The following is a 25,419-nucleotide window of genomic DNA, read 5'->3' as shown; positions in this document are numbered from 1 at the left end:
GGCATATTGTTGATATTATTGACATTTGTTCTCAGTTAATAAGTTGTATGTTTAGAAATGGTAGTGGTACGGCCCACCCTGCTCGCTGTAACTTGTACATGTTTAAAATAAAAAATATGTCGTAGCCCCGACCCCCCCACCCTACGAGGTGGTAGGGGGTCCCTGCTCCATCTCCCCATCAGTTTGGGGGTCCCCGGCCTGAAAACGTTGAAGACCCCTGCTATAGGGGGAAAAAAAACTCCCAAAAATATGCTTTAAGTCGGATGTGAGGGGTCTAACTAGGTGTTTTTAATTATTCTGAATCCATTGCAAGCATTTGTTTTGCACAAAAAAAACATTCATTGGGCTAAAAACAGCCAATAAAATGATGGTTTAGTGATGAGTCATCACTTTTCACAGTAGTATGGGGGCCCATTTCTAGCCCAAGGAATGTTTTTGGTGCAAAACAAATGCTTGCAATGGATTCAGAATAATTAAAAACACCTAGTTAGACCCCTCACATCCCACTTAAAGCATATTTTTTGGGAGTGATTTTTTCCCCCTATAGTATAGTGTATAGTGAGTGAATGAGACCCAGAATTACCCTAGCTGTCAAAGATTCTCCTAGGGAAACTGAATTTCAGTCTTTGTGAGATGTGTTACTAGACACCTTTACAAACACATTGGTGAAGAACTATTTTGGTAAGGAATTTATTCCAGGATTTGACACTATTTCTAAAGGTACACCCGACTAAAAAGAGAGATTAGACGTTTGTCCCGGGACCCAAACTAGTGAAAATAGCAGATCCATAAGCGCACAACAACGCGTTGCTTCTCCGCGTTTCAAACTTGTAGAACTACAATATTCACTACTTCTTCAACTTGTATTCATGGAAATGATTGGATTTATTTTTTCATTTTATTTATGAAAAACATTGTAATTGATGACAAGTTGGATTTTCTTTTTTTTATATATTTTGAAATGATATATATATATTTTTGTATGTATTCCTTCACTGCAAATCTGACCTGACTCTAACTGTCAGAGTTACACAAACACTTTTGCATTACCCCTCATTAGATGTACCAGTGTTTTATACTACTCTTACTACTTCTATTCAAGGGAGTTCTGCCCAAGAGAACTGCTTCGGGAAATAATAGTTTGCCGCACCAAATGCTCCAAATTTAAAGATCAAAACTATGGGCACAGCAAAGGTTTCACAACTTTCATTCAATTTTGAGAGTTAAATTGAGACTATAAATCACTGGCTTAGCTAAAGAATTGGCTGCCTACTCCAGAGAACTGGGATGAGGATAATCTAGGCTGGCTAGCTTTCCCTAAAGCTCTAGGGCTTTTGAGTGTCTCCCGCATTGTAAACAGAATGAATGAAAGAAAAAAGGACAATGTTGTAGATTCATGGTCGAAAAAACAAGATAGGAATGAGGGAAAGAAAAACTAAAAAAGAGCCAGAGGATAGAAAGTGCTCATTAAAACAATTTGTCATCTCAGTCTTGTCACACAGATGTCCATTCGTTTAGCACACACGGCAAAACACAGGATACACTGATTTCATTCCGCCTCTGAGTTCTCTATTTGAGCATAAAGGATTGTCCTATAGGCACCGCCATTATATAATGTGCAAAATTAAAGCAATTCAGTAGTTTTCCAAAACCTTCCAAAATAGCCGGTGTGATGCATTGCCATTTTTGGCAAGTGGTTATTATACAGCAAGTACAAGGGCATTCACGAATAGTGATTCACAACACCTCACGTTGCGAGGCGTTGTGAGCATGTAGATCTGCTATTTTCACAATATTTATCTGCGGAACCGAGTACTTGTCAGGGTGGGGGTCCCCAGTTCAAATATGTTTATTTTGGGGGTCAGGGCCTAAAAAGGTTTGAGAACCCCTGGTATAGAGCGTTTACAAATTCATCCACCAGGGGCATTGGCAACTCATTCCTATGACTTCCTACTTAGCCAAGCTTTATAAACTATATATTTTTTAAAGAGAAAACAATAAAAATAATAAAAATAAGCGAATATTCGACTTTGGTGAACAACGTCGAATAGTGACTTTGATATTCGAATATTTGGTGAATGCACTACAATGCACTACAATACTATATATACTATATAGTATTGTGGTGTATAATAGATCTTTTCTTTTGTTCATCGTTTTATTTTGTTTTATTTTATCCACGAGTTTCCAACGCCCCATAGTGCATTGCGCAGACGTCTGTACCGAGCGTCCGGCGCCGATTTACAAGCTCACAGCGGGTTGCATCTGCGACGCGACATGAGCTTGTATGTCTGCTGTTAAACCCGGAAGTTTGGTCCCGATGGTCTCCAGTAAACTCCCGCGGAAACTTGTGGATAGAGACTAATTTGTAATTTGTGTGATATATGAGGACAGTCAGTACATGACTAACTAGAAGCAGTGCTCTTCCGAGCACAGGTCTCCACCAGGCCGTGCGTACTGGTGGTGTTACTGTATAATAGGCCAATGTAAAAAGGGTGGCATATGTTCCTCACCTTAGATCTTTCATGGCAATCGGACGCTGCATGCATGATTTGAAGCATTGTGTTCCAAAAATGTGTTTTGCTAAAGTCTACCTAATGGTGGCGCTATAACAGGCCAATGTGAAAAAGGTAGCATTTGTTCCTTGACCTAGTGGGAATATGTGTGGCAAATTTCACGGTAATCGCAAGCTGCGTTGATGATTTGAGGCATTTTGTTCAAAAGCGGAGCAATCCTGCAAAATTTGGAAGCTAATATTAACCAATCAGGATGGAATATGAAATATCAGACTGATCGGACTTGATCACATGACTATAGAGATACTGTGTACCGATTTGCGTGATTTTTGCATAAAATCTCAAGGAGTAATATCCAAAAATGTGTTTTACATATGTCGGCCCAAAGGTGGCGCTATAAAAGGCTGATGTGAAAAATGCAGGGCAAAGGTTTATCCTTAGCCTCTAGGGAGTGCGCTTACAAAGTTTGAAACTGATCGGTGGAGTTATAGGTAAAACCACAAATCGGCCTGTTATAGCGCCACCATGAGGCTGATTTAAAAAAAATTAAGTGGCATTTCTTCCTCGGCCTAGTGGGAACGTGTGTGCGCGATTTCATGATAATTGCACTTTGCGTTTGTGATTTGAGGCATTTTGTTCAAAACGGCTCAATCCTACAAACTTTGGAAGCCAATCTTAGCCAATCAGGATGCAATATGCAAAATCGGACAGATCTGTGTCGATCACATGACTGTCGAGATACTGCCTACCGATTTGTAGGATTTTTGGACAAAATCTGTAAGAGTAGTGCACAGAAATGTGTTTTGCGAACATCGGCCACTAGGTGGCGCTAGAAAAGGCCCATTTGAAAAATTTAGGGCAGAGGTTCTAGATTGGCATCCAGGGAATGTGTGTGCTCACTTTGGCAGCAACCGGGCCAACGGCGACTGAGATTAGGTGCTCACAAACTGCGAGGACGCACGGACGGACGCACGCACGGACGGACGGACGCACGCACGGACGGACACACGGACGGAGGGGAAAACATACTCTCCCTCAGCCTTCCGGCTGGTGGAGACAATCATGCCATGAACCATTAGCGGTCCATCATAGACCCCTACTTGAGAAGTAGTGCACTAAATGACCTAAGACCTAAGATGACAAGTCAATGAAGTCGGTTACTGGGAAGTCTGAGGTCAAGTATTTCACAGAAAAGGGAGTTCGAATCTGAAGAAGGCGTTGTGTGCTTGTAGATCTGCTGTTTTCATTACTTTTGTGCGAGAGCCTTGTATGATGAAGCGGGGCTTTACTTTGCGAAAGAACGTACACATTTGAAACTTGGAGATACAAGGTTTCTACCCGACAACGACGCTATATAGGTTAATGTGCAAAATATAGACCATCTCAAGGTTTCTTGAAAAGATTTCCTTGATTACTGTTATGCTCAGCTAGTGACTTCTGACTGAGCACTTCCAGAGTCTGGGTGAATGAAGAGGCATCAAAGAAGGAGACGCTTAAAGCTTAATTTAAAGCACAGCTTGACATTCAGTTCCTTTTGGCAAGTGACACCATTGTACTCTGGCATATAAATTATCCTTAATGTGCGTCATTGGGCAGAGGCGTGCCTCTTTATGGCAGTTCCACCTTTTAGGCTTTCACCGCACACAGCTTCTGAAGTACCTGCTTGATGTGCTGTGGAGTCCTGGCTGTCAATGGCATTTTCAGGTTGGGGCATAGCGGTGACTGATGGGACCTAACTGCCAACTAAAGAACTGCCAACTGCTCTGCGTCGTGCCTCGACTGAGAGAACGTGTCGTTAACTCACCGTAAATTAATTCTTCTCTTGTGCTGTCGTTATATCGTCGCTGTCGCTGGCAGAAACCTCTTATCGCCTTATTCTAACTTTTTATGTTTTTTTCGAAAATGTATGGCCTCCTTGATCGTACTTTAAGGCCAAACCGCAGCAACGCAACTAGTCGAAACTCCTTGCAACGAAACTGTTTCATGGTCAATGGTCCTTTACAGCCATTGGGTATAATGGTTGCAAGTAGTTTCATGTCGAATCATTGGTGTGGAGTAAGCGTCACACAAAAGTATCAAAAGTAGCAGATCTGCAAGCTCAAAACTGCGACTTTTGCCGTTATTGAATTGGAATCCTGAAAAGCAACAGTTTTAGTATTATTAAATTAAATGAAATTATTCGACCTCAAAGTATTCGAATAGTGGAATATTCGACAGGACTGGCCAAACTGTCAAATATTAAGTAAGCAAGAGGCAAACATTGTGAACATTTTCACAATATTTATCTGTGGAACCGAGTCACATTAAATGTAATACCAACAATTCCAAGTGCTTGTCAGGGTGGGGGTCCCCAGTTCAAATATGTTTATTTTGGGGGTCACGGCCTAAAAAGGTTTGAGAACCCCTGGTATAGAGCATTAACAAATCCATCCACCAGGGGCATTGACAACTCATTCTTATGACTTCCTATCTAGCCAAGCTTTATAAACTATATATTTTTCAAAGAGAAAACAATAAAAAAATTAAAATAAGCGAATATTCGACTTCGGTGAACAACGTCGAATTGTGACTTTTATATTCGAATATTTGGTGAATGCCCTAGTTTCTACTCACCAGAGACTTTAACATGGCCTAATGCCATTCTGAGGCAGCTTGGTGTCTGTGTCACGTCAAGGCCGTCGTCTTGACCTTTTCCGTCTGTGGTTCTGTCACAGGCTGGTGGTCCCCGAGACCACGGAGGTGGGCTCAAACCTGGGCACTCTGACGTGTTTGGACATGGACGCCAGCAACGACAGCGTCTCCGTCAGCATGATCGACAACGGCCTGTCGTTCTACAAGTTCCGAGTCAAAGATGGACAGCTCCAGGTGACCACGGGACGGCGTTCAATGATGAGATTCAGCATAATTACACATTAATTGAGTCATTGTTTATATCGTCGTCGTCGGGTGGAAACCTTGTATGTCCAAGACCGTTCGTTTTGTATTTATCATGTTAAAAATGAACTAAACTAGTGAGAACTCAGATCTACAAGCACACAACGCCTCACGGTGCGTGGCGTTGTGTGCTTGTAGATCGGCTGTTTTCACTACTTTTGTGCGACGGCCTTGTATGATGAAGCAGGGCTTTGCTTTGAGAAAGAAACGTACAAATGTGAAACTTGGAGATACGAGGTTTCTGCCCGACAGTGACGATATATTAGTTTCTTTTTTTGGGGGGGGGACATAATTTTTTTTAAAGACATAATAATACAAGCAATACATCAACAAGACACAACAAGGCAAGCAGACACCAGACTAAAATGCATATAAAACATAGCCTCGTCAAGCCAGACAATATCACTGCCAAGGGCAATTCTTTCTTTGCACTGGCAGATTCGTCTGGCTACGGTAGGCTATATAAAACATGAGTAATGGACCTATCATACAAGAGTTGGACGCATTCTATAAAGCTTTGTATAAAGATGATTTGCGTCATAACTCAGATTGTTGCAACAGTTCCTCTTTCTTACAGGTAAACAACACGCTGGACTATGACACAGAGGAGATAGCCTCCAGAGGTTTCCAGTATGAAGACACAATCTTGGCCATTGACGGAGGAACACCCCCACGCACATGTCAGTGTCCTTTTTGTTTTATGCAATCAACAACTTTAATGGCGTCAAATTGCAGAATGAACATACAGGGTTCCCACACATTTTTACCAATTCATTTCCAAAACCTTTCCAAAACTTTTCCAGAATATTTAACCCAATTTCCAGGACTATATAACAATAATTCAGCTCAATAACAAGTTGCTTACTCCTATGCGCAATGCCCAAAGACAGGTAGTGTATGCCAGTGGTTCTCAACCTTTTCAGGCTGTGACCCCTGAAATAATCATGTTTTAACTGGGGACCCGGCACCCTGACGAGCACTAAGAGTTGAGGAATTTTGTATAACACGTTTCTATTGTGAAAATAGCAGATCTCGCGTTGCGAGGCGTTGTGAGCATGTAGATCGGCTATTTTCACAATTTCTGCCTCTAATATTTGACAATTTGGCCAATGTTTAATTTGTAATTTCAGAGGTATTAACAAAATCAATAACCAAAGACAATGCATAGCTATTTTTTCCAGGACCTTCCAGGACCCTTGATCAATTCCAAAACTTTTACAGTACTGGAAAAATATTTTTCTAATTGCAAAATATTTCCAGGAATTTCATGACCGTGGGAACCCTGTATATATTGTGTGTGTGTGTGTGTGTGCGTGCGTGCGTGCGTGCGTGCGTGCGTGCGTGCGTGCGTGCGTGCGTGCGCGCGCGCGTGCGTGCGTGCGTGCGTCTCCAGCCCAGATACGTGTTCTGGTGACAGTGACTCCAGTGAATGAGTTTGAGCCGGTGTTTGCGTCTCGGGAGCTGTGGGTTCCAGAGGACACCCAGCGTGGGCGTGCTGTGGGAGCCCTGCTCGCCCAGGACAGAGACTGGCCCTTTGACAACATACGCTACTCCATCCTCACAGAGAACCACATGTTTACTGTTGATCCTGACACCGGTGAGATCATCTACATCAGGGGTTCCCAAACTTTTTTTGTCTCAGGGCACCCCATAAATATTGTTTTAATCCGAGGCACCCCTACATTATAATTTTCCACTCCCAGCACCTTATATTTATAGCATATCGTCGTTGTCGGGTGGAAACCTTGTATGTCCAAAACTGTTCGTTTTGTATTTATCATCTATAAAATGTACTAAACTAGTGAAAACAGCCGATCTACAAGCACACAACGCCTCGCATCGCGAGGCGTTGTGTGCTTGTAGATCGGCTGTTTTGACTAGTTTTGTGCGACAGAGGTTTCTGCCTGACAGTAATGATATTTTAGTGATTATGTTGCGAGGAAAACGTTCAGATATAGCCATTTTGGTTAGGACTGACTGAAAATAACTTTGTACTTCAAGTTTAAAATGATACTAAATATTTTTTCAAGTGTCCAAATAAATTCCAAATATTATCAAATTATCTCGCGGCACCCCTGGACTGCCGTCGCGGCACCCCAGGTTGCCCCGTCACCCTCTTTGAGAACCACTGATCTACATGTCACACAGTTTAACTGTTCCTCTCTCCCTGTGTGCAGGGCAGCTGTATCTAAACACAGAGCTGGACTTTGAGCTCCAACAGGACCATGTGGTGAGGGTGCAGGCAGAGGACTATGACCAGGATGTGGACAAAACCAACCGGAAGACGGGAGTGGCGGACATCACCATACATGTTGGGGTCAGCCATAGAATCTTGGGGGGAAGCTTGTAGATCAGCTATTTTTGGCTAAAGTTCTCAGAATATGGACGCTAGGTTTCAAGTGGTTAATATAAAAACGGAGAAAAAATTTTCTATCACAAAAAGATTTGAAGGACCCCTAGGGGTCCCGGACCCCCTGTTGAAGACCCCTGAACTAAGCTAATGAAATCATGGTTTTAAACTCACACATCTCTTTCTTGCCCGTCTGTCAGAATGTGAACGACAACGTTCCGGTGTGTGATCCTGTCTCGTACGAGTCAACCATCTTCTCCACTCGGTCGGAGAGGCTGGCGATCCTCCAACTCAGCTGCACCGACGCAGATGGCGATGTTCTGACAGCTACCATCACCAACGGTGTGTGTGTGCCACCTGATGACGTGTGTGCCTGTGTGACTGTGCCAGTGTTGATTTTGACAGCAAATGTAGACTTCTTGAGTCACAGACGTTTGAAATGAATAACATTTCTTTTAGCTTTGTTTGTCATATTTTATTCATCTGAAAGGTTTTAGTCTACATGGCAATATTACTCAAGAGAGTAATATGTTACTTAAAAAAGTAATGATATTACATTACTTAACTAGGAACTAGATCTTTTTGTCTTAATACATTACTTATTACTTGGAATCAAGAGTAATATATTACATATTATTTCAAATTACATATTACTTTTGCCCCCCCCACCAGAAAAAAAGAAGAGATGCACAACAACCCTCAGACTTATTTTGAAAAGCTAAACACAATCCCCATCTTGAACTTAAATCAGCTGCCAGGGAATACAATTATATACATATGATAATTATCGCTGTCGCTACACTAAAGAGACCCCTACAGGGTTGCGTTTTGAGCTTGTAGATCTGCTACTTTTGCTGTTTTTGAATTTGAATCCTGAACAGTTTGAGGTAACATAATGAGGTTTCCACCTGACACAAACGATATACTGTACATGGTGGAAATGGCAATGAATAAACAGGAGTAAATACAGGGTTCCCACACATTTTTACCAATTAATTTCCAAAACCTTTCCAGAATATTTAACCCAATTTCCAGGACTATATAACAATAATTCAGCTCAATAACAGGTCGCTTACTCCTATGCGCAATGCCCAAAGACAGGTAGTGTAGTGTTTTCAGGCCGTGACCCCCGAAATAATCATGTTTTAACTGGGGACCCTGGCACCCTGACGAGCACTAAGAGTTGAGGAATTTTGTACAACACGGTTCTATTGTGAAAATAGCAGGTCTAGACCTGCTATTTTCACAATTTCTGTCTCTAATATTTGACAATTGGTTTAATTTGTCCTTCCAGGACCCTTGAAAATATTTTTCTAATTTCAAAATATTTCCAAGAATTTCATGACCGTGGGAACCCTGTAAATAAAAGAAAGACTCAAAAGAAAGGAAGAGTCACACAAGTAGGTCTAAGTAATCCTGTTAACCAGCGGTCAACCAGAACCGTCTTGCTGATTTATATTACATACCGGGGAAATGTTTCGTCTCACAGGTGCAGCAGTCGACCGCTTCACCGTCGACGCGGATCTGGAGCTGTTCTCCCAGAACGAGTTCTCCTACGTGGTGGACGGCGTGTACGACCGCACCGTGTTCGAGGTGACGTTCTCCGTCTCCGACGGCAAACACCAGACCACGGCGGTGGCCTACATCTACGTGGTCCCGTGGACCACCACCACTCCCACCACCACCACTACAACTACAGTAAGGTTGCCTTTCACACAGTGTTGATTTCGTCGACTAAAACTATGACGAAAAATGTTTGTCGACTGCCTTTTTTTCAATGACGAAAACTAAATAAAAACTAAGCTATGATGACTAAAACTTAGACTAAATATATTGACAATTTCGTCAACAAAATAAAAACTAGACTAAAACGTTAGGGAGGGACTAGATGTTTGGTTGCTCTCAGGTGTTGCGTGCTGAAAATAGGCGATCTACAAGCTCACAACGTGTCGCAGCGCGACGCGTTGTGAGCTGGTAGATCTGCTATTTTCAGCACACAACCAAGTGTAAAATCAGTCATTACGATGCCATCAAGGCCTGCCAAAATACATTTCAGTTGACTAAATCAACTGTAGATTTAGTCGCCTAAAAACATATTGTCGTTGTTGGGTGGAAACCTTGTATGTCCAAAACCGTTTGCTTTGTATTTATCATTTTAAAAATTAGTTAAACTAGTGAAAATCTACAAGCACCCAACGCCTCGTGGTGCGAGGCGTTGTGTGCTTTAGATCGGCTGTTTTCACTACTTTTGTGCGACGGCCTTGTACGATAAAGCAGGGCTTTACTTAGAAAAAGAACGTACAAATTTGAAACTTGGAGATAAGAGGTTTCTGCACGACAGTGACGATATGATATTTAGTCAACTAAAATGAGACTAAAACTAAAACTTTTCAGGTGACTAAATTATGACTAAAATTAAATTACATTTTATTCAAAAGACTATGACTAAAACTAAATCAAAATGTGCTGTCAAAAACAACATTGCTTTCACACAGGGCCTTCCCGGCCCACCCATCTGACCACTTAACATGGCTGCTGCATTAAGTGGTCAGCTGGGTGGGCCGGGAATAGCATTATTTTTAGAACATGTTTATTTTAATGATCAATCGGCTGTGTTTTCCGGCTTGGAGTGATGGAACCAAGTCATTTTTCAAGGTTTCGAGAGAAGAAATACTGTGATTTGTTTTTACATTTATGTATTAATATTCATGTTATTTCATCATTAGAGGAGTAGTTCCCCATAAAAAATACTTATTTTCTATCAATTACTCACCCCATGAAGCCTTCATGAATTCATGGAGATTATTTAGTTTTTGTCGCATTCCTGAGCCAATAATTTGATGACCAGCGGAGACTCAGAGTCGACTACTGAGTCTCCTATTGACTGACGATCATTTAGGCCTATAATTATTGAATGCTTTAACCAGTGAAAAATAGCAGATATACAAGCTCATAGCGCGGCACCGAGTGCCGCGCTGCGAGCTTGTAGATCTTCTATTTTTGAAAAAGTCGTGAAAATGTGTGCAAATCTTTGAATATATGTATTTTCAAAGCGAACGCTTGTAACTCAAATTTTGCTTCTGGGGGGTCCTTGGAACTAAATATTTTGAGATGGGGGTCCGTGGCCAAATACATATCATTTTGGGGGTCCTTCACATGAAAAGGTTTGAGAACCACTGACATAGTAGTCTCTCAAGAACAGACTAACTGAGCTTCAGTTAAGTGAAAAGGACCTTTTCTTTGACGATGGCTGGCCAGATTGCTGACAAAAAAATCTTTGAAGGATTCAAAAGACACTTATAGAATTGGGTAAAAATTCTAATTTTCATGATTTTTCTAAAATAGCTGATCTACAAGCTCGCAGCGCGGCACTCGGTGCCGCGCTGTGAGCTTGTATATCTGCTATTTTTCAATAGTTAAAGCATGAAATAATGATACACAATATAGTGTACCCGTTCTGAAAGGGTTAAATTATTGGTTTAGGATTGGGACAAAAAAATTAAAAATAAAAAATTACAGAAAAATCGTTTGGGCGAACTACTCCTTTAACATCATTATGATGTTTTGCCAGTTATTCGGGGGCCCACTTGCAGTATCCTCACGGCCCACCAGTGGTCGCCGGCCCCACAGGTTGGGAATCCCTAGTGTACAGTGTTATGTCACCTTTCCTGGGGCACAAAAATGGCCAAAGGAACCGAAAAAGGGTTCTCTTTTTACTAAATGACTTGATTTACGATAACTAGACAATCCGGTACTGGTATCCAATACAGTTTTTACGTAACACTTTATTGTCATAATGTTGGTATCAAGTTGACTTTAGAGCAGACAGCAACTCAGGGGCGTCAATTGGGTATGGCAGGGGTATGCAGCTGCCATACCCTGGGTCCAGGGGGGAAAATAAAACTTTTAAATATAAATCCATGAATTTCTCTTTGCCTATCTGAGCTGGTTATTATGTTGTTAAATTACAGTAAAATAACTACCAATGCAAAATTTTAAAAAATGGTCACTTTAACAAGGTATTATCATTATATTCTCCACACTTGTATTCTCCCCATCTTGACAGAATGGTATATTCCCGGGTTCCGCAGGTCAGCTATACAGGTGCAATGCACTTGAACAACCGTTCCAGGCTGCCATATCCAGCCCAAGAAACCATAGAAACGGGGGGGAAAAATAAAATGTACTTCTTAAAATAAATGTATCATGCCTGTTGCTAAGGTATGGCAAACGTGCAAGACACCAGTCTTGTTGCCATACCTTAGCTTTTTCTGAACTGACGCCACTGCAGCAACTCTCTACTCTGTTTCTCCCTCAGACTAAAGCTCCCCAGGTGGTGACTGTGAGGTCTGATTACTGGGACCCTGATCCTCTGTTTGTGGTGATGATGACGGTTACTGGAGGGCTGCTGCTCACTGCTCTGGGCTTGATCACATGGGCCATACTGAAACGGTCTGTCTGTGTGTCCATTCACTCAACATAGTCCAAAACTCGTACTTTTCAGGAAACGGAAAATAAGAACCTTGTGTTCCAAGTGGAGACAATGTAGTTATTATTGAGTCACATAAGCTCTTGTTAATACTTTTCATAGTTCAATAATGTTTATAAAACCTGACTGAGTTACCAGGGCCAAAGGTGGAGGGTCCGTAATTATTTTATACTTTAGCTATTGAAAAATAGCAGATATACAAGCTCACAGCGCTGCGAGCTTGCTATTTTTGAAAAGTCATGAAAATGTGTGCAAATCTATGAATTTATGCATTTTTTAAGCGAACATTTGTAACTGAAATTTTGCTTCAGTGGCGTCCCTGGAACTAAATATTTTGATATGGGGTCCATGGCCAAATACATATCATTTTGGGGGTCCTTCACATGAAAAAGTTTAAGCACCACTAACAAAAAAAAAGAATCACGATTTTTCAAAAATAGCAGATCTACAAGCTTGCAGTGAGCTTGTATAAGTTAAGTTAAGTTAAAGCACAAAATAATGTGTAATAATGCGTTCCCGGTCCCCCTATGAAGAACATGCAGTGAATCCTTGTAAACCAGGGCCCAGAATTTGGTGCGACACCCCTGGGCACGGTGTTCACGTCCACTAAAAGATAAGTCAATAAAAAGTTGCAAAAATACAAAATAGCTGATCTACATGCTCACAAATTGTTGCGATGCTACTTTTGTGTGACACTGTAGTACAGGGTTCCCCAAATAGTTTTCCCCAAGGTCCGAATTATGTTTAGGGTACCAAGCCGAGGGCCACAACATTGCAGGGGGCGACGGTGGCGTTTCCGCTACTCCAGCAACAGTTCAGATATCGTCACTGTCAGGCAGAAACCTTGTATCTCCAAGTTTCAAATGTGTACGTTTTTTGGTAAAGCAAAGCCCTACTTCATCATACAAGACTGTTGCACAGAACTAGTGAAAACTAGTGATCTACTAGTGATCTACAAGCACACAACGCCTCGCGATGCGAGGCGTTGTTTGCTTGTAGATCGGCTGTTTTCACTAGTTTAGTAAATTTTTTAGATGATAAATACAAAACGAACGGTTTTGGACATACACGGTTTCCACCTGACAATGACGCTATATTGGTGTTGTTGCTGCTCTTATACTACCATTATTACTGGGGTTGGTGGGGGCCAGACAGTAGCCCCCCGCGGGCCGCAAATGGCCCACGGGCCGCCTATTGGGGAACCCTGCTGTAGTATGATTGCTGTAGTATGACAAGGTAGGTTATTGATTTACGATAAAACACAAAAAATGTAAATATAGAGACAGAAGATTCTGCCTGATTGCAACGATTTGCAATTGGCATCAGTTAGACGTTCTGCAGGTTGAAACTGTGGATGCTCGTGACAATGTATGCCTGTGTTGAGCCACAGTCTGACTCCTCCCTGCCAGGATTCCACTCTCCTTCGCCCACTCACAGGTGGGTACTGGGTAGAGTGGCTTACAGTTTTCCCACTCACTCGTATACTTAAATTGGCCTAGAATTATTGAATGCTTTAACCGGTGAAAAATAACAGATATACAAGCTCGCAGCGCGGGACCGAGTGTTGTAGATCTGCTATTTTTGAAAAAAGTCGTGAAAATGTGTGCAAATCTTTGAACATATGCATTTTCAAAGCGAACATTTGTAATTCAAATTTTGCTTCTGGGTGGTCCCTGGAACTAAATATTTTGAGATGCGGGTCCGTGGCCAAATACATATCATTTTGGGGGCCCTTCACATGAAAAGGTTTGAGAACCACTGACATAGTAGTCTCTCAAGAACAGACCAACTGAGCTCCAGTTGAGTGAAAAGGACCTTTTCTTTGACGATGGCTAGCCAGATTGCTGACATAGAAACATAGGTTTTTCAAAAAGTCTTAGAAGGATTCAAAAGACACTTATAGAATCGGGTCAAAATTCAAATTTTCACCATTTTTCAAAAATAGCAGATCTACAAGCTTGTATATCTGCTATGTTTCAATAGTTAAAGCATAAAATAATGATACCCAATAAATGTGTACCCGTTCTAAATTAAAGCCATCCCAGGAGGGAGTATAGTACAGTAGGTTGGGTTGAGTGGGTGAGGCCGGGGAGGTCAGGTCAGGCACCTCTGCATGCATGCAAGCAGGAGGCCTTATCTGCAATTAAAACAATTAGAACTCGCTGAGTTTTCATACCATTCTCAAGGGGTTTGGTTTGTTATAAACGCCTGACATGTGCTGTAGTTATATTATGATAGAGCAAGGGTCTTCAATAGGGACCCCTACAGGGGGTCCTCAGAGTTACTACAGGGGGTCCTCCAAATCTTCCAATCCTTTTTATATTAACAACTTGAACCCCGGTGTCCATATTCTGAGAACTGTGGCCAAAAATAGCAGATCAACAAGCTCACAACGCGTTGTGAGCTTATAGATTGGCTATTTTTGGCAAAGAGGTTTGGTGTAGAGGAGAAAAAGAGCAGACTAACTACATAGTAAAAGGTCAAGTTTATTAGGTAATGACGGCTGGTTAAATATTTGAAAACACAAATTGACATGAATCCAAAATACACTCTCCGTCCTCTCTCCATCTCTCTCTCAACTAAGGGGTCCTTGGCCTGAAAATGTTGAAGACCCATATGATAGAGGATACTACACGTTAAATGAAAAATGGGGGCTTTCATATACAAATACTTTATTTAGCTTTGATAGTAACATTAATAAAGGTTAATTAGTGAAACTGAAGAAATGTTGTCGTCTCCACTCTCAGCAGGTACTTAGACTTCTGGTAAGTTGCCACAAGTGGTGATGTTGACATACTGTATGATCCAGTGGCCACTATGTACATATTTATGTCTATGGTGATATAGGCAGCTGGGTTGGATTCTGACAGGGAGGTCCATGTCAGCGCAACACCTGAAGTACACTTACTTTAAAACCAAGGCTACACTAATCTGGATCTTTTTCTAAACTAAGATTTTCGTATAGGCCTATCCGCAAAGGAAAATATCTAGGTCCACGCGACAAAAACATCTTGGTCTAAAATAATCCATGCCTACACAGATCCACTGAGAATCGGATATTCTTGTAAATCTTCCCTTGTTTATCCGGTTTCAAAAAGAGCCGGTATAGCGGATGAAATCTCCACCTTTGTGTGGTTGCAACAATGTTGTTTTTGACATTTGAACTGGGGACCCCCCTACCCTGACAATCACTAAGAGTTGAGGCATTACATTTTGTATAACACGGTTCTATTGTGAAAATAGCAGATCTACATGCTCACATGTGATCGGCTATTTACACAATTTCTGGCTCTAATATTTGACAAAATGGACAATGCTTAATTGGTCATAATAGAGGTATTAAAAAGTCCTTAAATTGTCACTTTATAAATATGCAGATACTCTCTATACACTTAAACTTTATGTTGGTTTGTTAACTGTTGAGTGAGAAAACAATGTTGCACATTGAGTTAATCATCTGGGGACCCCCCAAAATAATTTGGGGACCCCCCTGTTGAGAACCATTGTTCTAGTGCAGTAGATCTCAACCTTTTCAGGCTGTGACCCCCCAAAATAATCATATTTTAAGTGGGGAACCCCCTCCCTGATAAGCACTTGGAATGTAGGAGTTGATGCATCAGATTTTCAGTTCCACAGATTAATATTGTAAAAATAGCCAATCTACAAGGCTATGCCTTGCAAAGCAAAGCGAGGTATTGTGAGCTTGTAGACATTTTCATTTCTTTCTTATATTATTTGACAATTTGGCCAATGTTTGACCAGTTTTTATAGTATAGTTTCTTGGTTACTTTTAATGCATTAATGAAAAGTCCTTAAACTGTGACTTCACTGTCATCTGGGGACCCCCTCAAAATCATGTGGGGTCCCCCCTGGGGGTCCCGACCCACAGGTTGAGAACCACTGTATCTCCAAGTTTCAAATTTGTATGTTTTTCGCAAAGTAAAGCCCTGCTTCATCATATAAGGCAGTCGCACAAAAGTAGTGAAAACAGCAGATCTACAAGCACACAACGCCTCGCGGGTGCGAGGCGTTGTGTGCTAGATCGGCTGTTTTCACTAGTTTAAATCATTTTTAAAATGATAAATACAAAACAAACGGTTTTGGACATACAAGGTTTGCACCTGACAACGACAATATCATATAACTCATTCTGAATTTATACATTTTCAATATCCACAGCAAATATGGCTGGGGGAAAGAGAATCTTCCATCCAACATGTGAGTTCTGTTTTGTAGCATTTGGTAATTAAGCTCAATAATAATAATAATATTAACAACCCTTTGATTCATATTTTGGGGTTATTTGTGTAACCAGGGATGGAAGCAACAACAAAAAGGATACCCTTGGAAACAAACAAGAAAATGACCAAGTAAGTTTGAGTCTGATTATTGAGAAGCCTCTGTCTGTACATTCTTTCCAACCATAAACTCCCATTTCTTTCTTCCAATAGTATTCACTAGATGGCGCTGTCAGTCTGTCCAAAGTCAGTCTCCAGGATGACCTCATGGTACTGTATGTTATATTAGCAAAATGTCAACTGGACATTTATCAGCAAATACCTTCCATCTCTATTAGTAGAATAATTGACTATTTGTTTCTATTCTTACAGAGATTTGATGGGAAAGCACAAGATCCAAGTAAGTGATTCTGAATTCATAGATTGAATTCATATGTTTTTTTTATTTTTAAATTGTTTCCCCCTTTTTTCCTGACTATATCTACTGCTTAGTACTGTGTTCTATCCGTCTGTCATTCAATGTTATATGAGATACTTAAATGGTTTCCTATGGAAATAAGCTTAGTCTTTTCTAGGATCTCCTTTTAGTAGACCTTGTACCAGTGAACTGTACCGTCATGAAACTGTACTTTTTCCTATGCAAACTTCTTCTAATAAAGTCTTCAATCAATCAATCAATCAATCAATCAATCAATCAATCAATTTACTGATACCATGGGTTCACAACCTTATCTGGATTAGGGGCTACTTGAAGATCTTGAAAGTTTCAACAAGCACCCATCAGACACAGATGGGTGGGCATTTTCAGACACCTGGGACAATGTTTGTGTTCTGTGTAGTTTCAGGGAGAAGTTACCTGTTCAATTCCACCACTGGAGAACGGCGCTGGCTTTGAGGGGACAGCTGCCATCCTCCTTGCTGTGGTAGCCTTCCTACATTCAGGGTTCCCACACATTTTTACCAATTAATTTCCAAAACTTTTCCAGAATATTTAACCTGAATTCCAGGACTATATATCAATAATTCAGCTCAATAACAAGTCGCTTACTCCTATGCGCAATACCCAAAGACAGGTAGTGTATGCCAGTGGTTCTCAACCTTTTCAGGCCGTGACCCCCGAAATAATCATATTTGAACTGGGGACCCGGCACCCTGACAAGCACTAAGAGTTGAGGAATTTTGTATAACACGGTTTTATTGTGAAAATAGCTGATCTACATGCTCACAACGCCTCCCGTTGTGAGGTGTTGTGAGCATGTAGAGCTGCTATTTTCACAATTTCTGCCTCTATTTGACAATTTGGCCAATGTTTCATTTGTCATTTCAGAGGTATTAACACAATCAATAACCAAAGTCAAAGCATAGCTATTTTTTCCAGGATGTTCCAGGACCCTTGATCAATTCCAAAACTTTTCCAGTAGAAAAATATTTTTCTAATTTCAAAATATTTCCAGGAATTTCATGACAGTGGGACCCTGTACATTTGAATAAAGGTTAATCCTTCCGAGATGAATTCAAAAAGAGGAGGAAGTATTCATGTAGTGATGCCTGTAGGCCTATATCAGAACATTTCTTTACATGTGTTACATTTAAATAATAAATGCAATGTTATCGTTTCACATAATTCACAATAAGAAAATCATAAAAGTATTGAATTGATTGTAAATGGATGCCATACATAGACAGACACTGTGGATCCAAAGTGGATCTTGGAGTTCATATGACCAGCCTGTGACATCCATGACGTCACTCAACGGTGTCTGACGTACCTATGATGATGATTTCAAAGGTGAAAACGGTGAAGAAAATTGGTGGAGGTACTTTTGTGTCATACTGAGCGGAGGAGATCTGGCAATGAGTGGTCTAGCACAGTGGTTCTCAACCTGTGGGTCGGGACCCTCACGGGGGTCCCAAATTTATTTTCGGGGGGTCCCCAGATGATTAACTTAATGTGCAACATTGTTTTGTCACTTAACAGTAAACAAACCAACATAAAGTTTTAAGTGTATAGAGGGTTTATGCACATTTCTAAAGTGACAATTTAAGGAGTTTTTAATGCCTCTAAAATGAGAAATTAAACATTGGCCAAATTGTCAAATATTAGAGGCAGAGATTGTGAAAATAGCAGATCTACGTAAGCTCACAACATCTCGCGTTTGCCTCGCAACGCGAGACGTTGTGAGCATGTAGTTCTGCTATTTTCACAATAGAACCGTGATATACAAAATCTAATGCCTAAACTCTTAGTGCTCGTCAGTTAAAATATGATCATTTTGGGGGTCACGGCTTGAAAAGGTTGAGAAACAGTGGTCTAGCATGTAGACGGACAGACAAGACATACACACAGACACAGCCATATGACGACTAGTAGATATACAGTACACACACACACACACACACACACACACACACACACACACACACACACACACACACACACACACACACACACACACACACACACACACACACACACACACACACACACACACACACACACAGTATGTTATATACATTGCATGCACACATCTATCTATCTATCTATAAAATGGAGAAGAAAATGAATATTCCGGAGTCAGGTGATTTCTACTTTTATTTAAATTAAATCATATAGGACTTTAAAGCATTTTAATATTTACCAAAAACACTAATCTTTTTCTCAATTAGATTTTTGACTCATTAATAATCACTATGTAACCTTAGGTGGTATGAAGAAAAACGGAAGAGAAAAGTAGGCGCACAGTAGGTCAAACAGTATCGATAAAAGCATAATCTAGGAATTGTTTGTAAACTGAAGTGAAGGCACAAACATACTGCGACAGACATATAAATTGACACTATAAAATGCTATAGAATGTTAGGTACATACATACTTTAAATATCAGTTAGAATTTTCATACTTTCCCCCATGGTTGTGAAGCAACTTTTTGTTTGTTTTCAACTTTTTTGGATTTTTTTTGTTTGTCTTTTTTTTTATATTAAATTTTGTTGGAATGTTAAGATACTTTTGTGCAGATTACACAGCTAAATATTTGCCATCTTGAGTCATGCAGGACAATATGCGGTTTGGCTATGAATGAGGAACTTATGTAAACATTATAAAAAAGCACTTTCCTTTTTCAATCATATTCTATGTCCATGCCTGTGCTTCTTTTATTAAAAAATAAGCTTTTACTGTATGTGATTAAAAGGTTTAATAAATTTGCACATCAGAATCTCTAAAGTAAAACGAATGCATTTATATAAAAAAAATGTTTTCCTTTACCTCCTCTAGTAATTGAAAATAAAACAAAGAAAACAGAACGAAAACAAACAAAACGAAACAAAACCAAAAAATACAATAATAAAATTGTTGATTTGTGGTCATAGCCCAGAGTTAACAAGTTAACAATACGAGCAAACAGGATCAGCGATCATTGAAATTCTGCAAGGCTCGTAGGGAGTTTTCTCTCAGTCTCTTGGGTGTCTTTATAAAAAGCGGTTCAAAGCAGAAATGGTGGTGGGCCAGTGCAGTCATTCATGATGTGTGTGTGTGTGTGTGTGTGTGTGTGTGTGTGTGTGTGTGTGTGTGTGTGTGTGTGTGTGTGTGTGTGTGTGTGTGTGTGTGTGTGTGTGTGTGTGCGTTCCCTCCTTCAATGATGCGTGTGTTCCCTCCTTCTGTCTGGTGGTTGACGTCACTAGAGCTGTTCAAGTAATCTGGAGGGGGGGACAAACAACCAAGACAACAAGTTCAGAGGCGTGATTTCAGAAAGTAACAGGGGGTGGCAGGCACAGATATAAAAAGCTAGATGCCGAATCACTCATGAACGACACATCACTAATGGGCTTGTAGTTACAGTATGTCAGTGGTTCTCAAAGTGGGCTCCTTGAAAAAGGATATTTACTTCAAAAAAGATTTTTGAAGTAAATATCCCCTTTTTCCCCGTTTTCCTTTTTTGTGTAAACAAAAAAAAAATCTCATCAATTCAAAACAATTCCAAAAATGTTCAAAAGTATTTGATGAATAAAATGAAAGAAATCAAATAATTTCCATAAATACATAAAGGGGTGCCCACTGGCCTACTGGTCCAGGCGCATACCACTTAGGCATTGCCACATAGGCATTGATGCCTGGCTGGCGATGTCACTGGTTCGATCCCCGATCCGGACGACCTTTGCGCCTGTCACTCCCTATCTCTCTCCCCATTTCCTGTCAATCTACTATCCTATCAATAAAGGCATAAAAGCCCCCCCCCCCCAAAAAAAAATATATATAATGGCCAAAGCACAAAACCTCCTATCTGCAAAATTCACTTTTTTGGGAAAATGAAAAAGAAAATGTGTGTTCAACATTAAAACTATCTATCTATCTACTATTTCTAGGCACATGACATTTTTGGCAAAATGAGGGGCAGAACGATCTTGAAGACACACTGACCATGTGAAGCATAGCCTGTTGTCCTCATTTCAAGTGAAATTCAAAAATCATGAAATGTGCAGATAGAAGGTTTTGCGCTTTGGCCATAAAAGTTTAAGAAGGAGTGAAAATAGGCGATCTACAAGCTCACAACGCGGCACGAAGCAATGCGCTGTGTACTTGTGGATCAGCTATTTTCACTAGTTTGGCTCACAAGGGAAACGTAAAGTTTCTCTTTTGGGTCACAGGCTAAAAAGTTGGTGAACCACTACACTATTAGTCTCTCGAGAACAGACTTCAAATGAAAAGGAACAAAACAGTAGAGGGCGCTGTTTTCCACTTTTATTTGACGATGGCTAGCCAGATTGCTGCACTATTATAGGCTTGGCGTGGGTTGCGCTTGCGCTCACCTTAACTTCTCGCGGCCCTCCCGTCTAGAAGAGCCCACAGTCCTTCAGGTTGTTCTTGATGATGACGTCGGTGACGGCGTCGAAGACAAACTGCACGTTCTTGGTGTCGGTGGCGCAGGTGAAGTGGGTGTAGATCTCCTTGGTGTCCTTCTTCTTGTTCAGGTCCTCGAACTTGGTCTGGATGTAGGCCTGCGCCTCCTCGTACTTGTTAGGGCCTGCCAGGGACATACAGGCCACAGAGAGAGAGATGAACACAGCATTCACCAGCGTCGGAACAAATGTCATGCTAGGGCATTCACGAATGGTGATTTTTAGTATTCGAATTATTCGTCCTCAAAGTATTCGAATAGTCGAATATTCGACAGGACTGGCCAAACTGTCAAATATTTAGTAAGCAAGAGGCGAATATTGTGAAAATAGCCGATCTACATGCTCACAACGCCTCACGTTGCGAGGCGTTGTGAGCATGTAGATCTGCTATTTTCACAATATTTATCTGCGGAACCGAGTCACATTAAATGTAATACCTACAATCCCAAGTGCTTGTCAGGGTGGGGGTCCCCAGTTCAAATATGTTTATTTTGGGGGTCACAGCCTAAAAAGGTTTGAGAACCCCTGGTATAGAGCATTAACAAATTCATCCACCAGGGGCATTGACAACTCATTCTTATGACTTCCTATGTAGCCACGCTTTATAAACTATATATTTTTTAAAGAGAAAACATTGAAAAAATAAAAATAACCGAATATTCGACTTCGGTGAACAACGTCGAATAGTGACTTTGATATTTGAATATTCGAATATTTGGTGAATGCCCTACTAAGCTCCCCAATAGTCTATGCCAGGGGTCTTCAAGGTTTTCAGGCCAAGGACCCCTGAGTTGAGGGAGAGACAATGCAGGGACCCCCACAAACTTTCCATAGATTCCATATAGTTTCATTGTTTGACAGCACAATCATCAGTGTATTTTGGATTCATGTCAATTTGTGTTTCAGATATTTAACCACTTGAACCATCAATACTTAAAAAAACCTGACCTTTCACTATGTACTTGGTCTGTTCTTTTTACCCCTCTACACCAAACCTCTTTGCCCAAAATAGCCGATCTACAAGCTCACAACGCCTCGCAGCGCGAGGCGTTGCGAGCTTGTAGATCTGCTATTTTTGGCTAAAGTTCTCTGAATATGATTCAGAGGACACTAGGGTTCATTAAAATAAAAAAGGGGGAAGAAAACAAGTTTCTATCACACAAAGATTTGGAGGACCCCCTGTAGTAACTCTGAGGACCCCTTGTTGAAGACCCCTGCACTAGCGGGTGGCAAATTGCCATCCACCGATGGTCACAAATTCCACCCCTGGTCCTTTGCTCACCTGAGTACTCGGGGAAGCAGATGGTCAGGGGGCTGTTGGCGATCTTCTCCTCAAACAGGTCCTTCTTGTTGAGGAAGAGGATGATGGAGGTCTCCGTGAACCACTTGTTGTTGCAGATGGAGTCAAACAGCTTCATGCTCTCGTGCATCCGGTTCTGGGGGGAAAAAGTACGCAAATGTTTTACTTGAGTAAAAGTATTAATACTGCAATATGCTAAATTCCGGAATTCAAAATGTATAAAGCAGAGGTCTTCAACGTTTTCAGGCTAGGGACCCCTTAACTGAGCGAGAGATGAAGCAGGGACCCCCACAACCCATACATACGATATAGTTTCATCGTTTGACAGCACAATTATCAATGTATTTTGGATTCATGTAAATTTGTGTTTTCAGATATTTAACCACTTGAACTGTCAATACTTAATAAACTTGACCTTTCACTCTGTACTTGGTCTGCTCTTTTACCCCTCTACACCAAAGATCTTTGCCAAAAATAGACGATCTACAAGCTCACAACGCCTCGCAGCTGTGAGCTTGTAGACCTGCTATTTTTGGCTAACGTTCTCAGAATATGACACTAGGGTTCGAGTGTTTAATATAAAAAAGGAGAAAAAAAAAGTTTCCATCACTCAAAGATTTGGAGGACCCCCTGTAGTAACTCTGGGAACCCCCTAGGGGTGCCAGACCCCTTGTTGAAGACCCCTGGTATAAAGTATGAAATTGTTGGCATCAAAATGTGGTTAATGTATGTTGTGTAATATTATAATTTATATCTGCAAAGCAACTGGTAACTAAAGTTGTCAAATAAATGTAGTGGAGTAAAAGTACAATATGTGGATCCGAGATGTACGTAGTGGAGTATAAGTAAAAGTATAGTCAATTTGAAATACTCATGTAAAGTACAAATACCTCAAAAATGTACTTAGTTACTTGACACCACTGTGAGATTGAACACATTTTTTTAAACAATTTTTTAAAATATTTATAGATAGACTATCATTATATTGCACAACAGTGCTTACAACAGGTACAGCTAAAATATTGGAAGATAAGATTTCATATCCGAACCAAAATATCAGGTTTGTGTATGACATATTGACAGACTAAAACCTTCTCTAAGATTTTAGTTACTTTTAGTTCATTTCATTAACACGCAATACACAGTTTCAGGCAGCCTCATAATTAATATTTTTTATTTCAGTTAACTAAAACAGGGGTCTTCAACAGGGGGTCCGGGACCCCTAGGGGGTCCTCAGAGTTACTATAGGGGGTCCTCAAAATCTTCCAATCCTTTTTATATTAACAACTTGAACCCTAGTGTCCATATTCTGAGAACTGTAGCCAAAAATAGCAGATCTGTAGATCAGCTATTTTCGGCAAAAAGGTTTGGTGTAGAGGGGGAAAAGATTAGGTAATGACGGTCTGAAAACACAAATTGACATGAATCCAAAATACACTGATGATTGTGCTTTACAGTTACACGATGAATGAAACTATGGAATCTATGAAAAGGTTGTGGAGGTCCATGCTTCATCTCTCTCTCAACTAAGGGGTCCTTGGCCTGAAAATGTTGAAGACCCCTGAACTAAAATGTGTTTCTTTTTTTCAATAGGTAGTTATTTCATTTTAACAGATTTTCAGCCTCTTGAGTTATGCCGCTCTCGTGGGACTGAAGAGCACTTGGGTTGAATAAATGCAGGGCAGTGGACGAACAGCAGAATATCTGAGCACAGTAAAAGACCAAAAACTCAGGAAAACCTTGACTAGGTACAGACTCAGCGAACACAGCCTTGCAATAGAGAAAGGCCGACACAGACAGACCCCGCTCCCAAGGGAAGATAGGCTATGCACCCACTGTACACAAAATGTGGTAGAAACAGAGCTACACTTTCTAACCTCCTGCCCACTATACCAAGACATCAGAGACGCATACTTCACACAGATTACAAACACCCGAAGTGAATTTGAAAACTCGACCAATATGATGAAAAACTCCCATACCTACTGGGAGAACTACAACAATGTGCGAACACAGCTGCAAGATTTGTGAACTGTTGCGACAAAAGAAGGCTAGAACACAACCACCCTAAGGACTACAAACCATGGATTGACATCTAGACCTACTGCACATACAGTATGAAACAGAGCTGATACCTTTAAATGCATTTTGAGGAAAATAATGCTGCTATTTGTACCCTGTACATATATTAAATGTTACAATGCGACATAGCTCTGTTTACACAATGCTGTACCCCCTCCAACTGTTTTCAACTGTTTTTATTGTATTTGTGATACTTGCTTTGGCAATGTAAACGTATGTTTTCTCATGCCAATAAAGCTCCTTTACATTGAAATTGAATTGAATTGAATTGGATGAGCTCACCATCACCATCTCCTCGTCCTCGGCCAGGGCCAGGTCATAAGCACTCATGGGTTAGGGTTAGTGGGTTAGGGTTAGGGTTAGTTCAGTGGATGGACTCACCATCTCCTCGTCCTCGGCCAGGGCCAGGTCATAAGCACTCATGGCCACACAGAAGATGATGGCCGTCACTCCCTCGAAGCAGTGGATCCACTTCTTCCTCTCTGAGCGCTGGCCACCCACGTCAAACATCCTGCACACACACACACACACACACACACACACACACACACACACACACACACACACACACACACACACACACACACACACACACACACACACACACACACACA

At 40.9% G+C, this 25,419-nt stretch overlaps 2 protein-coding genes across 2 annotated transcripts in view; one reads left to right on the top strand and one right to left on the bottom strand.

The window, feature by feature from the left end:
- The window catches only part of LOC308286319 (cadherin-related family member 4-like), a gene marked incomplete at its 5' end in the record, with an annotated part of 31,291 nt that extends 13,825 nt beyond the window's left edge, over window positions 1–17,466 (top strand). Inside the window, 11 exons of the mRNA XM_080727317.1 lie at window positions 5,231–5,381; window positions 6,028–6,130; window positions 6,844–7,047; window positions 7,628–7,767; window positions 8,001–8,142; window positions 9,290–9,498; window positions 12,119–12,252; window positions 13,699–13,726; window positions 16,741–16,797; window positions 16,900–16,927; window positions 17,367–17,466. Of these exons, the coding sequence (XP_080583443.1) occupies window positions 5,231–5,381; window positions 6,028–6,130; window positions 6,844–7,047; window positions 7,628–7,767; window positions 8,001–8,142; window positions 9,290–9,498; window positions 12,119–12,252; window positions 13,699–13,726; window positions 16,741–16,797; window positions 16,900–16,927; window positions 17,367–17,422 (1,252 nt within the window). The 3' untranslated portion in view covers window positions 17,423–17,466. The remainder of the gene's footprint in view (window positions 1–5,230; window positions 5,382–6,027; window positions 6,131–6,843; window positions 7,048–7,627; window positions 7,768–8,000; window positions 8,143–9,289; window positions 9,499–12,118; window positions 12,253–13,698; window positions 13,727–16,740; window positions 16,798–16,899; window positions 16,928–17,366) is intronic.
- Window positions 17,467–19,102: 1,636 nt separating this feature from the next.
- LOC308287542 (guanine nucleotide-binding protein G(i) subunit alpha-2) overlaps window positions 19,103–25,419 on the bottom strand; it is a 157,520-nt gene continuing 151,203 nt past the window's right edge. The window contains exons 6-9 of the mRNA XM_080728757.1: window positions 25,187–25,316; window positions 22,706–22,859; window positions 21,334–21,548; window positions 19,103–20,223 (exon numbers count right to left, since the gene is read on the bottom strand). Coding sequence (XP_080584883.1) covers window positions 21,358–21,548; window positions 22,706–22,859; window positions 25,187–25,316 — 475 coding nt within the window. The 3' untranslated portion in view covers window positions 19,103–20,223; window positions 21,334–21,357. The remainder of the gene's footprint in view (window positions 20,224–21,333; window positions 21,549–22,705; window positions 22,860–25,186; window positions 25,317–25,419) is intronic.

Source organism: Nannobrachium achirus (genome assembly GCF_963921795.1).
Source record: "Nannobrachium achirus genome assembly, chromosome: 6".
NCBI classification, from domain to species: domain Eukaryota; kingdom Metazoa; phylum Chordata; class Actinopteri; order Myctophiformes; family Myctophidae; genus Nannobrachium; species Nannobrachium achirus.
Note: the sequence above shows the minus strand (reverse complement) of the source record. Positions and strands in the feature narration are given on the sequence as shown.